The sequence below is a fragment of the Phaenicophaeus curvirostris genome, chromosome 9, assembly GCF_032191515.1.
Source record: "Phaenicophaeus curvirostris isolate KB17595 chromosome 9, BPBGC_Pcur_1.0, whole genome shotgun sequence".
Lineage (NCBI taxonomy): Eukaryota > Metazoa > Chordata > Aves > Cuculiformes > Cuculidae > Phaenicophaeus > Phaenicophaeus curvirostris.
The window spans coordinates 8,697,347-8,713,292 of NC_091400.1; the positions used below are offsets into that span (position 1 = coordinate 8,697,347).

The following is a 15,946-nucleotide window of genomic DNA, read 5'->3' on the forward strand; positions in this document are numbered from 1 at the left end:
TAAGTCTATATCAGCCTACTGAACACTTTGTAGTTTGGATAGAAAAAATAAATAGGTTATAACATAGTTTGAAGATTATTCAGCCACTTTGATGAATGATTGGCTAAATCGTTCGTGTTCATTCATGTATGCATTTAGTTTTCCTTGTAGTTCGTAACTGTGCTCTTTATAGTGCCTCTGGGCAATTGTGTGGCTGATAAGTGTTTTAAAATCATCCTCATTTTCTTTCAGTTCGACTATTTAAGGTAGTATTCAGCAGGTACCATAAAAATGTTTCTTTTTGTGACTGGTCGTTTTGAAATCAGTAGTCCTCAAAGCAGTTGTCATAGTATTTCTTTTGATATGAATATGTTTTCATCAGATTTCCATTTTAACTGAAATGTTATAAACAAAATAGCAAATATGTATATAGAAAAAGGAGAAAAGTAAATAGTGTTGACATTGCTTCTTGCAGAAGAGCAATTTAGATAGAGTGGAAGGCCAAATTTGTCTTTACAGTCTAAAATTTTCCTATGAAAAGCAGTGTGAATTGATTCTAACTAGTTTGTTTGCAGCTAGATGAAGTATTTTTAGTCTAGATCCAGATTCTAATACACACATCCTTTTTATTTCCTTAAAACTATAATTATTAACAATTGCCAACGTCACCAACTATACACACAGGTCAAAACAACATTGGATAGATAATTGCTTATCTCCAGGGCAGCCTCACCAAAGATTCAGCTAAATCACGGTTGTATGTATGAGGAAGATTACTCTGCTCCTGCCAGTGATGCAAATTAAAATTATTTACAGAAAAAATGATTTTTTAATATTTTAACTCCTAGTTCTTGTAAAAACAATCATTATAGTGTCTCATTATTTAAATTATTATCGTCATTATTTAATACTGATATCTGCAGTTTGTTTGCACTCATCTGTGTCACAGAAAGATGTTGAATTTCGCAACTCCTTCTGGCTTTTCACTCCTCTCAATGAGATACATATTTTTAAGGAAACTGGCAAATATGTAACACACTTTTCAAATGGCATGTCATATCAATTGTAGATTGCATTGGTCCTTATTGTAGATATATTTTTTTGAATTTGCTTTAAAACTTTCTTCTGTTTTCTTTGCCTCTAACAAAACATTATAATTAAGAGTTATCACACATGACCAGATAATATAATGGCTTCCAGAAAACTAAAATTCACAATTAAAAATTTAATTAATTAAATTTACTTTCATTATTCTTTGAATAACACACAAAAATAAAAAATACAAAACTAAACATTAGAAGCAATGAAAAATTTTTAAGTCAGTGACTTACTAGTTAGAGAATATAAAAATGAATAATGTTGCCTACTTTATGGTACAATCTTAATAAGACCATTTTACTTTAATAGAACACCAATTTAAAGCACTATCTGTGTTTGCTTTTGGTACCTTTTTTTTTTAACATTCTCTTTAAGCCATTTGATGTGTAAGACACAGAAACCAAAGCGCAAGTGGGGCTGCAGTTCCTGGTATTTTCATGTAGCCTTTTTTCCAAGACAGGCAACAAACCGCCTGAGGGCAAAGTGCCTGGAGGAGTCCCCGCAGAGTTGTCCAATCGTCAAGTATTCTTAGGAAGAAGATAACTTGTACTCTCTAAAAGATTTAGTCAAGACAGTGAGAAAACTTCTTTTCCAGTTGTACAGAAATATTGGTTTGCAGGATTCTGTAGGCAGGGCTACAGAAGAATGAAGAGATTGTAAACTTGGGAGGTTTATAAGCCAAGCCTGACAATGACTGTAAATGTGTTAGGTTACTACATTCTAAACAGCCCTAAAAACTTTTAAGTCATGCAGTGATAACATTTTTTTTCCCCTTAGCCATGGCACCGCTCACTGTGACATTTAGATTAAAAATCCAAATTTCTTTAAAAAAAACGATCTTCCTGCAATAGCTGTCCTCTGCTGCGTCCTTCACCCTTCCCCAGTGAGGAACTGACAGGTTTGACGTAGTGTGACACTAGACAAAGTGCTGTCATTGACAGATTGCTCATCTTCAGAGCTCTCTGAGCTCTGATGTCCTACCCTATAGACAGGTCATCCTTCAAAACCTCTTGGTCCTTCATCAGGTTCTTGGCAGCAGGATCAATGGTTCTGGCAGAATTCACTTTGTGGGTTTGCTACAATAGAGCTCAGTACTTCCTGAGTTTCTCCCATACGTGGAGAACTGGAGTGGAAGTGTGGTGCAAGATCAATGTTTATAGTGCTGTTGTTTGGCAGAAAATAATTTTATGCTTTTAAGGTCAGGTGTAAAAAATTCTGTCAATAGGAGTCCGTTTTCTTTACTTTCATCAGAGTGAGGTGGGACTGAGCTGCTTGTTGTGGTCCTGATGTCCTTAAAACGCCTTGGTATGCCAAAGCTAATGGAAGGATCAAGAACTGTTAAAACTAAGCCTATCTTTAGTTCATTTTTTTGTAAGTTCTCTCTCCCCAGTAGCTATAAGTTTGTGTGTGAGTTGTTCACGTTCTCCATCACAGGTGCCTTTCAAACGCTTCACAGTAGATTGCATGCAGGTATGGGGCTTTCATTTGGTTTCAGCTGGTGACTTACTCCCTCTTAACAGGGCTCTTAGGTGACTGGGCAGCATTTTAAAGCTTTGAGGGCTGGATTCAGGCACTTTCTATGGCAAAACCACACACCATAAACTCACATGTCCCTACGAAGTCAATGTCTGTGGTCTGTTGTGAATTCTTGTCACAATGCTATTTCAAAGAGGTTCTCTGTCAAAGTACAAATACATATGTTGGTCATTATTCAGGATTAAACTCCTCAGAATTACATTTCAGTGCAATTTTATAATCGCATATGAATTATTTTGTTCCCAAGAGCAATTTAGTAATGGCCTTTTAAATATTATAAATTCTAGCTTGCCAGTGTAACGGCCACAGCACCTGCATCAACAGTAATGTCTGTGATCAATGCAAAAATCTAACAACAGGAAAGCAATGTGAAACATGCATGCCGGGCTATTACGGGGATCCCACAAATGGAGGACAGTGTACAGGTAAGTTGCTCTGCTGCAAGGAAAAAAATAAATTGAAATGACATTTTATGTGATGTTAATTTAACTTTTTAAATGTAACATGAAATTATCTTTTCTTTAAAGGGTAAATATTTATTCGGTGAAACAGATTAGTTGGTCAGCTAAATTAATGATTCAAAATCAGATTAATATTTTTTAAGAAAAACTTTGCATTCAGAATCATCATTTTGCAGTTGTTTTGTGCTCCTGGTGCTCTAAGCACAAGATGGTGATTTAAAGATGTTCTCCCAGTAATTGAAAGGAGGAGAAAGAAACTGTCTTTTGGGAGCGAGACCTTAATTCCTCATATTTCAGAGAAGCATCATTTCATTAGTTGTAAACAATCCCATTAAAAGCAGTGAGAAGGTACTTATAAGTGAAGTTCAGTATCTACCATAAAGCCTGATAGCACTTATTTGTATAAATGTATGATGCTAGCAGAAAAAAATATGTATTTAACAGACCAACAAGTCTTATTCATGTATAGCTCAAATGGAAAACCCTGGTACACTGAGGATTGTAAGGTGCCCTGACCTGTTCAATCTGTTTAGTTTTGTAATTGCTGCACTGGAGGATTCTTCTTGAAGTGAAAGAGAGAATGAAGTCCAATACTCCAGGTGGTTTTTGAATATAGCCTTAGGGCTGCTTTTTGACTTGCATGGGCGATTTTAAAGTTGACAGTAACTCCTTCCCTTATAGCTAGTAGAGGAGGGGAGATCTATTCAATATGGAAAGTCATTAAAGTAGCTGGGATTGTATCTAGAAGGCTGCTAGAGTATTTTGTCCCGTGACTTTTTCTTCTCTGTTATTGATTTTTATTTAGCTGGACCTTTGCTTCTCAAAGAATATTTCTTCACTTCAAGGGTTCACTTATTCCTCAGCTCTTTAACATGCAATAGCCAATGCATAAAGCTGCTCATCTGGTAGACTTAAGCACAATATGGAGAAAGTGTGTTCAAGGGGATGGAAAGATTAATGTCTACTCCTATTGACAATTGCACATTTTGCTGGTGCTTTATGATGCTTTAAATAATTCTTAATAGTTCTCTTATTTCCTGAAGTTGACAAAATGTTCTTTTGCTGCCTATATCACCTTTATGGCAAAATGATGTATTAATATAGCTTTTATTCTTCAGGGATACATTAGCTATCAACCAAATAAGCATTCTATCACCTTTAGTGAATTATGTGTAGTGCAATAATGGCTAAAATCAATTTATAAGACTGGTAAAATTATAAATTTTATGGCTTGTTTTTTCAACCCCAGTCTGTAAGAGTACATATTTTTATAGGTAGACATGATTTAAACAGGAGCTATTTAGAATAAAGAATGCTTAAAAAAATAAAGATAATTGTTTTGAGGATTTATCTAAATTGGTATATTGTAGTTTGTAGTATACAGCCCATAAATCTGTTTAAGTCTTTAAGACATTTTGATGAATGTAGTCATTATGAACTGTTAGATTTTCTTCAGTATCATGATTTTTATTCCTATATAGGGTTGCCTAACCTGTGGGGTTTGTTTCTGCAGGAAATGGTACTGGTGATCCATTGATAAGTCAAATGAATCTTACCTGGTTTTAAGAGGATTTTGGAACCAGATTAGAGATTGGGCAGTGTGCAAATATAAAGAGAGAAAGAGATGATTATATATTTTTTTTTTCTCTTTTATTCTGGTATTGCTTTTGGTAACACAGAAAAAAAGTTGAAATAGCTGCAGATTAAAACCATAATTAAAGTAAAAGCATAAGTCCCATTTCAGGTACAATTTTGAAGGCATGAATATAAAAATTTTGTAATAGAAAATTCATCATTAAATACGATGAATTTTGGAAGTAAACCTGCTCTGACTGTAGATTGGAACAGATGCTGGCTTGCTGTCTTGGTGTTTTCCCTTAATGTTGTATTTTCTTCAAGGTCTTTTTCCGTCATGTACCGTGTGTCTAGGTAAAGTTTTTCTAGAAATTCTAGAAAAAATCAGTTATCTGTGTACTACAGACTGCAGCATAAATTAACAGAGAAGAAAATGAAATGGGAGATTGCTTGGGCCAGTTTTGTGTCATCCTGGCAGCATTTTTTAGCACTATTTTCAAACTTATTAATTATCTACTTAGTTGTCAGTGTTAAAAATATTTTACTCTTGCTGCTTATCAATCTTATGCATGTTATTTAAAACTGTTCTTTAAATTATGAGAAGCCAGGAGAAAATTCTTTACAGTCAGTTAGGACACAAACTGTGAATGTGTAATACATTTAATAATAAGGTAATGTAAGCACTTTACTGCTATTTTTTTTTTTTTGTGAAGTGGTAACATCTGGAACAGTGTTGAGTTTTCCCAGCACTGCACTGCAATTGCTGTTAATTTTACAGTAGGAGTAATGCAACCCCAACTCTCTCAGCCTGTCCTCGTAGCAGAGTTGCTCCAGCCCTCTGATCATCTTCGTGGCCTCCTCTGGACCCGTTCCAACAGTGTTAAGCAAGTCTGTAGCATTTCTATTACCTTTATAGATCTGTCTTCTTCTCTGCTATCACACAGTTGGACATTTTCAGTCCTAAAGGCAACAGCTTCCCCCTACATTTGACTTGTAATCCTTCTGCTGGAAAATGTGAAGTTAATTGTTTACTGGAAACATTTAGTTGTCTACTAGCTCTTCAAACTATCAGCAAAATAATAAACATGTTTCTAGTGAGTTTATACTATGTGTATGAAGTCAGTAACATCTGTTGCAGCCAGGTTAGAAGTCTGACTGCCTTTTTTATTCCTCCAGTGTTGTGAGAATAAATTTGAGCTTTTCTGCTGCTCTTCTAAAGCATCTATCTGTGTAAGGGCATGCCTTTGCAGTGTATTCAACTCAGTACTTTTCACCTATATTTATAGATCTGTGTGTATACGTGCATACATCTATGCACACAGAATCACAGAATGGTTTGGGTCAGAATGGATTGTAAAGACCATCCAGTTCCATCCCCCTGCCCAAGTTGCTCAAAGCCCTGTCCAATACCCTGTCCAACAAAGCCCTGTCCTTGAACACCTCCCTGAATTCATTTCACATGAACTTTGGCATTGATGCATTATCCATCCAATGTTCATATACGTCCAGTAAGTGCCTCAAGAGATTAGGGGAAAAATAAAAGATAGGCATCAATAAAAGACGAAGTTAGATGAGCTTTACAGTACCTTGATTTAAGTGGAATTGACCCCAGCAATAAAATAGTTGCCTAGATATAGTTAAGATTATTTCTGTTGCTTAAAAGAAGACAAAAACCCCAACTTATTAATGACATGATACCCAAGATAATCTTCAGTAACAGGAGGAAAATCCATGCTGTTCCAATCTAGCTTCTCAAAGAATGTGTTTATTCTGCTAAGGAAGTGACATCTGAGATATGGGGGTTATAAGAGAAGAGGCTGAGAATGGCAGAAGTCATTACTGCTACTGTCTATGAGAGAGAGACATGAGGAAGATGTTAAACTCATCATGGCAGCTACTTGAAAGTGGTCTCCTTGGTTTTTAGGTTCTGTCTAACTTTGCAAGATGCCTGCTGGCTAGATTTACAGATCGTTTTTCTTTGGCACTGTTCCTACCTATTCAGCAGTTAGCAACCTTTGTAAAATGTTTTCATCGTGACATAGAGGAACTGATACTGATTTCCTTCCTTCCCTGTCTCTCCAGAAGAAATATCTGTTAAAAGGTACCATGGTTACCATCAAGAACAGAGTCCTGTTCCTACACAGTGCAAAGGACAATTGGTGCATTAGGTATTTGAAAAAAAAAAAAATTCAGTTTCATTTACAAGGAACACATGTAAATTAACCCATATTACAGTGGATTTTTTTGTAGGCAAATGTGTACGTGTATACATAGTGCACAGCATTTGTATATTAAACTGTGATACAGCAGAATTATTTTTTGATATAAAAAATTACACACTTTGTAGGAAGCAACCTGTCTTCCATAAAGGAAAAAGTTACTAGTGTGACAAGGAAAACAGTTTATCATTCAGTTTCTTTCTTGAACTAAAATTTGCTGCTGTCTGCTTAGTTGATAGAAAGGTACCTGGTAATTTAAATGTGTGGCTATGGCACCTCGGTGTGTTGTTTAGTTGGCACAGTGTTGTTGGGCTGATGGTTGGACTGGATGAGGTTAGAGGTTTTTTCCAACTTTAATGATTATGTGCTTCTGCGATTCTAGATTTCAAAGAACTACACAAGCAGTGTGGGTGAAGAAAGCAGCGATTTTAATTTTTCAATTCAACACTGTCACTGTTTAGCTTTTAAATTACATGTTGTTTGTGATTGCATAAAGCAGGTGTAGAGAAGCATCAACATAAGTGTTCTGAATATAAACATTTCATGACTGTATTTGTTGAAGAAAACTTAAAAGTGGGAAAAATTATTTCCCTAAGAATCATTTCATTTAGTAAATATCATAGCATAATGACAGTACATGTCGGTTTTAGCCTCAAAACGCCTGAAGACTAGTAAATCACAGTATTAGGAACTGTATGATGCTACTTAAAACTGGTGAAACCAGGCACATGCTGTTGGACTGAGGAATAGGATTTCAAAAGGAGAAATGAAAGCTTACATTTAAAACTTCATCAAGGGTTTGTATTCAGCAACCTGAAATATTTTTCTTTTCTTCTGACTCAGAACTGTGCAAACAGATTCCACTGCAGCTTTTGCCTTTGTAAATATTTTCAGCTAAAATAGGAATTGAATATTTGGTCAAGAAAGTCCCATTGATGACGCAGTGTCTTGGAGATGTGCTGTCACAAGATGGCTGTATATTTGAAGGATTTAGAGTCATGGAATAGTTTGGGTTGGAAGGGACCTTAAAGATCATCCAGTTCCAACCCCCCTGCCATGGGCAGGGACACCTCCCACTGGATCAGGTTGCTCAAAGCCCCATGCAACCTGGCCTTGAACACCTCCAGGGATGGGGCAGCCACCACTGCTCTGGCAACCTGGGCCAAGGCCTCACTGACCTCACAACAAAAAAATTCTTCCTAATATTTAATATAAATCTCTCCTCATTTGGCTTAAAAACATCCCATCCTATCCCTGCACTCCATGATAAAAAGCCCCTCCCCAGCTTTCCTGTAGGCACCCCCTTTATTTTATTTAACAACATACTTGAGCGTTCTAGTCATTTCTAGTTGCTGGAGTTATTTTATGCCAGCAGATTGAGCAGCAGGAAAGTGATAATTGTTTTGCTTTACATGAAATGTAAAGTCTGCTTTTTTTAAAAATATTTTTTTACTGTGAGCATGACTGAGCACTGGAGCAGGTTGACCAGAGAGGTTGTGGAGCCCTCCCTCCCTGGAGAAATTCAGAAACCATCTGCTCTAGGTGAGGGGTTGGACCAGGTGACCACCACCAGTCCCTTCTGACCTCAGCCATTCTGTGGTTTGAAAACAGTGCCATGTACTGAGGCAGTAAATACCAGAGGTTCGAAACACTTGTATTTTTCATACCCTGTTACTTTACAGAACTAAAGCATCTTTAGTAGATTCTTGTAGAAGCTTTAGGCTCATAGCCTGAAGTTCCACATACCAGTTCTAAGGGAGGGTAAAGCCTATTTCAGAAAAACCTTACAAGTCTTTTACATATTTATACGTAAGTTACCGCTAAGCTGCTATCTTGTGAAGTGTTTAAAGAGTGATTTACAGGGAGCCTCTCCGTTGCCTTCATGGTTGAAGGTCTTCAGTATGTGAAGTTGCAATAGGGTCTCATACTAACTTGATCCAAGCAGATTTTTTTTGTTTTTTACAGGGTTGATTGTGAGTTGACCTCAGCTGGTATGAGTATTCATGTTTTTTTTTTTCTGGCTCTAATTTTTCTCTGGCTTGTTTCACCAACATGATTTATGATTGTATCTGTGTCACCTTAGAAATCCATGCATAAACTGCATGTGTTGTACAAGTAGCCTGGGGAGCTTTGTAGAGTAATTACTTCTCTGCTTCAGTAAGATGCTCTTTATCTTGTTTCACCCACTTTTGTTTAATTTTGTCTGCTTCGTGAAGTGGAATTAAGACCAGAGGAGACATGCTGTTCTGCGAGTGCTTCTGCGACTCCAGCAGTTTTGCCCTGACTGTGGAAGAGTTGATCCAGTGTTTGGATTCTCCATGCCTTTCTTATTACACCACAGCTATCCATGCTTTTACTGGGTTGTATGAAATGCCCTAGCATTAAAGCCAGAAATCCAAGTGTAATGCAAGTGTACTCTCATTTACATATTTGTCTAAGGAAGTTATATAAATGTATTATTATTAGTTTTTTTTGGCATCTGGTGAGCACTACATTTCTGTGTGGAGTGTCTCCTTTGTCCTCTCTTCACTTGGAAAGTGTTTTCCCCCCCTTATTTTACTAGGTTCTGGATTTCTTAAACCACTGGGCATGTGGCAAAGCTTTTCTCCCTGAACCGTGTTCAGTGGACTGAAAAGTTGTAAATGCTAGGTAGACTAATAGCTGTTAGAGGATCCAGAGTACTGACTACATACCATGAGGTCCAAAAGAGCATTTGATAACTGATGTGCAGCTCTGAATCATTTGATTCAAAACTACACCACCTTAGTCAGAGGAGATGAAACCATTTGCTCTTTGGTGAATTTAGGTGTCAGAATTCTAAAGCTGGAAGCTTAATGCCTTAGTGCTGAAATCTTATTTGGTAACCTGCCCTGGAAGCTTTCCCAGCCTCTGATCTCCATCCCTGGTATCTCTTCTAACATGTGGTAATAGCAGTTCTCTGTGGGCAACAGTCATACAGACTGTCACGTTGATGAAAATAGGTAGGAGTTATTATAAGTTGTGATAACCTTATCCTTATCACAAGGAAACAAAAAATACCTGAGCCCCATCAAGTTGCATGTTAAAAATCCCCAATTGATCATTAATTAATAATGATCAATAATTTATTAATAATTAATTGTTTACTCCAGAGAATTGTATACATGTGATTGGAACAAAATGTAAAATATAAAGCTAGTTTATCTGGTGTCTTCATTATTTTATTTGCATTATTTATTTCTGCTGCCGTGACCATGCCGTGGTAACACATGTCCAGAAGCAAATTATTTTTATTAGCCTGTAGTAATAGTTTGTGTTAATAACACAAAATCTGCTGTTCTTGGCTGTTAAACTTCAGTGAGTAATGACCTGATGTTTTGCTCATATCTTGTATTATTTAGAAACAAAAGGGTCCAAATTAATAAAACACGTTTTTTTATATAAAATGATTATATGAAGAGGATGGAGATTTAAAACAAAGCATCTAAATTTTGGCGCTGAAGCAATCATTAATCTTTCCTCCATTGAGTCTGGCAGTCATATAAAATTGCTTATTGAAGTCAGGTAAATTAAAAACAATGTGGAGTATAACATATAGTGTTGTAATAAATAGTTTATAGGTTGTTTCTATGAGACTTTTAAAACCCCACAATTTCCTGCATTTTTACAAATGGTTCTTGTCTTATATGCAAATTTTTGAAGTGAGGAAGCCGTGGTGTGTGCAGCCGCATGAATCCGGTTAGTACTAATAGGAGTCTCATAGTTTTTGATGGAGTTTAAGCTGTCTTGTAATTGTTGATGCCTGTCATGCTTTTCAGCTGGAGGTGGTGGTAGCAGCAGCAGATTGTGCAGTAGATGGGTGCATGCACACATGGACTTACAACGCAACACAGGTCTAGGAGCATGCAGAGGCATTAAAGGTTATTCATTGTCAAGACAAAACTAACCAGCCAAGAATACTTAGTTGCTAGTAGTTGGAAAACAGGACCTTGTAGCTTTCTTATAGCCAGTGTTTTTAGCACTCGGTTGAAGATAACCTCCTCCCCTGGTGTCCAGGGCATCCAGGCTGGTGGCTGCATTGAGAACAAGCAGGAAACTTGAGAGCCAGAAAGTTCTGGTGGGGATCAACTCCTGTACACAGAAGGCAATTTCCACTTCTGATTGCGCTCATGGAATAGTTTGGGTTGTAAGGGACCTTAAAGATCATCCAGTTCCACCCTCCCTGCCGTGGGTAGGATTTGCAGTGATATTTTCCTCTTCAAAATGTTTATTCCTATACCTTTCATCCTGACACTGCCTGTGCCACAGTGCCTGGAGTTTGGATGCTTTTGTCCTGTGTTGTCAATAGAGGTCAGCACCTGCACTGTTGTGAAACTAATGAGGGCAAAAAATAAGCTCTTATCACTACATAGAGTTAGGTTTATTAGTTTTTCATAAACATTATATCAGAGTGATATTCGGCGTTTCAGTATCAGAAAAGAGGAAATTAGATGGATTCTCCTGCTGTTGTAGGCAGCTGTCTTGTATCTTCTAAGGGGAATTCTGTTTTGAAGCTGTTATAGGTCCAAAATCTTGTATTTGGAGGCCTCAAGTCCTGTGTAAGGTAGGACTGAAAATGAGGACAAAGAGCTTTTAGCTGTCATTGGTAGGAAAAACTAACGGAAATGTAGAAAGTGGAGAGGAATGCAGTATCATCAGCTAGCAGCGTGAACAAACAGCAGCAAAAGCATTTTCTTCTACATCGTCATCGAGTAGAATTAGGAAAGAACGTTAGTTGGTGGGTGTTTAGACTCTCTTTGAGAATGATTTGGGATACAGTTTTTATACCTTTTTTCTGTTTAGCTTTTTGGATATCTAGCATGTTGAGAATTATATTCATGGGATTCATCGATGCAGTCAAGATCATGTCTCTGGGTATTTCATCATGTTATATTAAATATACATTGGATTTTTAAGGTCCCTTCTGACCCAAACCATTCTGTGATATATCATGTTCCAGAAGGCTTCTTTTCACAGTGACTAAGTCTGGTTAGAAAAAGAGTACCTTCTAGTGCAGGCACTTTGTGTTTATTCACATAAATAACACATATTCAGTGAATTGGAGGCTTATCCTACAGCCCGTAGGAGTCTATGTGAATAAAGACACTTTGAATCAAAATGGATAGATGTTGGAGATCAGTGAAAAGTAGGTTATGGTATGTTTCATTCTGTCTTCAGGTACTAGAATAGGGGACTAAATTTAACAAAAAAAATATCTACTTCCACTCTTTGTCATGTACCTTAGTTTCTAAGAAGAGTGGGTCACAAGTTCATGATAAAACTCTGTGATAAGAGTCTGTAATTTAAGATTATTCAGAAAAAGAAAAGCTCACATATGGTGCTAAATGCTAACAGAAAACATGATTTTGTTTATCCCATACAAACAAAATAACCAAAGGCTTTGACAAATGAGGGGGCTGTCAAGAAATTGTGTTTTGCAGTAGTTGTGGTGGGGTTTTGTTGGGTTTTTTTCTCTTTCTTTTTTTTCTTTGAAGTGTTGAATAGAGATAATGATACCAATTGCTCATTTTTATACAATGCCTTGTTATAGAAGAAAAATAGTGAATTTTAACTAAAATGCTGGAGTTCAGTTATAGTAATAGGTAGAGGGCTTCTTAAGTGCATGTGGAATATAAAGAAAAGAGGTCAGAGCAGAATAAGGTACTCAAGAGAAATTTCTTCTTGATTTTTTGAGAGAGATTTTTAGACTAACCACTCTTTTTTTTAGAAGACGCTTTTCCCTAAAAGGTGATATGAAAGTTTTTCCTTTAGTGAATTCTGTTTATTGAACAGTGTTCCAGACAGTCTGAATAGTGAGTGAATAAAATGCCTGTATTTGGGGTTAGTTATGGACTTAAATTATATTTGCTTCAATCAGAATGTTTTCCAAATAAATCCCATACTATTAAAACAGAAGAAAAATGACAAGTGATAGGACAAGAGGAAATGGCCTCAAGTTGTGCCAAGGGAGGCTAGATTGGGTATTAGGAAAAATTTCTTTATTGAAAAAGTGGTGAAACATTGGAACAGGCTGCCCAGGGCAGTGGTGGAATCCCCATCCCTGGAGGTGTTCAAAAAATGTGTAGCTGTGGCACTTTGGGACATGGTTTAGTAGGCACAGGGGTGTTGGGCTGATGGTTGACTGGATGATCGGGGGTATCTCTTCCAACCTTAACGATTCTATGATGGCCATAAGAAAAGTTGGTTGAGGAACTTGGAAAAAGACATCTTTAACAAATTACTGTTCCAACTATTTTTTGACTGCCAAGCAAAATATGCAAATGGAATTTTTCAGCTTGCTATTAATTATTGTAAACACATATAATTTTCTTTTTGCTTTGTAGTAGATTAGATCTGCATCATAAAGTATGATTTCTAGCATAATTAATTGTAAGTTAAAAGCAAAACCTCAACTGAAACTAGGAACCTTTTTATAGATGCATTTGTATTCCATAACCTGCTTATGCTCAGAATAATCCTAGGTGAGGGACCCGGAGTTATACTTTAAGGGAAGTGTCATTGTCAAGTTATGTTTAGATGTCTATATTTTTATGGGAGAAAAAAAAAAGAAGAAACAATGCTTGAATGTAACGTTCCTTATGATTATACTCCAGAGACGGATTATTTGAGTGACTCTGGGATTTAATAAGGTTTGACAGAATGCCTGTTTGACATATTTAATCTTTTTGATGATTTCCCTTGATTACATAAAGAAGGTTTTTATAAACCTCCTGTCAAGAAAAAAAACCCAAACTTTTTAAAGCTAATGCTTGATTCTCTAAATCTGATTTTACTTCCTCAATCAAAATATGCATATTAATTGCAAAGTGATCTGATTATAGGAACAGCAAGCATGGGGAAGTAGTGGTTCAAGCTTCAGTTTAGGAATGCCAGTGCGAAGGTTGGCGCTGATGAAGAACTGTTACCATGACAGAGTGATGGGCTGACCCCCTACTCAGTGGGCTGACACTCAGCCACTTGCTCACTCATACCACTGTAGAGTGGTATGAGGTGAGGATAGGAACAGTAAAAGTGAGGAAACTCATGGGTTGAGATAAAGACAATGTCAGAAAGGAAGGAAAAAAGAGGGAAATTCAAAACCTCATAGGCTGAGATAAAGACAGTGTAACAAAGGTTAAAAAAAAAAATAAATAGGGGGAGCGGGCCGGGGGGAAACCTCAAACCAAATGAAGGCAGTCATGAGGATGATGCCCAGCTCGTCTCTGATTCATGGCTGTCTCCCAGACCACTACCTCCCTACCCCCAACTTCTATTGCTGAGCATGACATCATACGGCATGGAATATACTTTTGGTTGATTTGAGTTAGCTGTCCAAGGGGGCACCAATGGCACATACCCTTCCCTCAAAATTATATAATGTTTTTAACCATCATAATAGAAGGCAATAAGTTATGTTCAACCCAGTCTTTCAGTTCCTGAGCATTATTACTCTTTAGCACATTTAAAGTTCATAAAATAAGTTAGCTGAAGTCTTTTTGACTCCTTTGAAGCAGTTTTCTTTCTTGGGTAACATCTTTCTTTCTACACTGTACAATCACAATGTAATTGTGTAGCTATATGTCAAGTAACTGATTTTATATAGCACAGTTTAATTCCTTAAGATGGATTGTGGTGGTATGTTGTTTTACATAAATGTAACTTCACTGTACACCAGAGTTACTTCTGATTTAAGCAAGTGGAGTGAGAACAAGGTGGCTTTTAAAAAAAGAAACATTAAAGGTGCCAAACCCCTTTATGAAATTTTACAAATGTACAATCACTGCTCCGTGTTTCAGAAACTTGGTCTAAGCTTTTCTTAGATCTCTTATGCAATGTTAAAAAATACACGAAATAATAAAAAGAACAGCAGCAACTTGTGCTATCTTAATCTGCTTAAGTAGCAGGCTTTTTGTGCTTATTCAGCTACCTACCCAGAGAAGTAAAATTCAGGCATCCTTTAGCTGATCACCACTTATTACTTTTATAGATAGTGAAGAGATACAGCAGTTTGATTTATATTCTATTCCTTTATCTCTGTGCTTATTTTATCTTTTCACAAGGATTAATGACAATTCTATTGCTTTCACTGATATTGGTGATCAAGTCGTCCAGCATGTTATTGTGTAGCACAAATTATGGCAATGATGAATGAGTTGCTGTGCCTTCTTATTTTTGTGATTTTTTTCCATCTTTACATGCTATAAATTAATTTTCTGAAGTAAGGAATATTTATAAAATGTATTTCTGATGTGCTGTCTGATCTGAGTATCAAGTACGTTCACTGTCGTAATGGAATTTGTAAAGTCGTTGGTTTCCAAAAGATATTCCCGTCTTTTAAATGGAAAAGGTTGACATAGGACTGTGTTGGTGTAACCATAGTAAATTTTGTTCCCTGCCTGTTTGTTGTTTTCCAGATTTGTTTGGGGTTTTTAGAATAAACATCCTACTTTAGGGCAACAAAGCTGGTGAAGGGTCTGGAGCACAACTTCTATAAGGAGTGGTTGAGGGAGCTGAGGTTTAGCCTGGAGAAGAAGAGGCTGAGGGGAGACCTTATTGATCTCTACAGTGGCCTGAAAGGAGGTTTTAACAAGGTTTCTTCTCCCAGATAACAAGTGATGGGGTGAGAGGAAATGGCCTCAAGTTGTGCCAGGGGGTGTTTAGACTGGATATTGTGCCTTTTCAGACAAAATTATATCCAGTATTGGTTTGGTACAATGATTATCTAATTTTTACGAATATTGGGAATAGCTGACCTTACTTTAAATGATGCATTCACAATAAATGTATGATTTGGGTGGTGGGACAATTCCTCTACATCCTGCATGTGCAGATTCCATATCCTACCTATGTAAATCCTAAAACTATATCTTTTCCTTTTATCTTTTCGCTGTCTGGTGAGTACATTGTCTTACAGTCCTTAGTACTGTGTCAATACACACAAATATATTTTTCGTCTTTTCTGTGCTGTTACGGTACTATAAAAAAGGAATTTGCTTGAGACAAAAGAAAGATAAATTACAAGATAAACCAAGAAGGGTGAAAATAAAATTAGTCAAATAT

General features: G+C 36.7%; 1 protein-coding gene across 4 annotated transcripts in view; it reads left to right on the top strand.

Moving 5' to 3' along the window:
* Nucleotides 1-15,946, top strand: part of ATRNL1 (attractin like 1) — a 491,214-nt gene that overhangs the window by 122,255 nt on the left and 353,013 nt on the right. For all 4 annotated transcript variants that reach the window (XM_069863707.1, XM_069863708.1, XM_069863710.1 and 1 more), the window contains exon 19: nt 2,901-3,038. In XM_069863707.1, the coding sequence (XP_069719808.1) occupies nt 2,901-3,038 (138 nt within the window). The remainder of the gene's footprint in view (nt 1-2,900; nt 3,039-15,946) is intronic.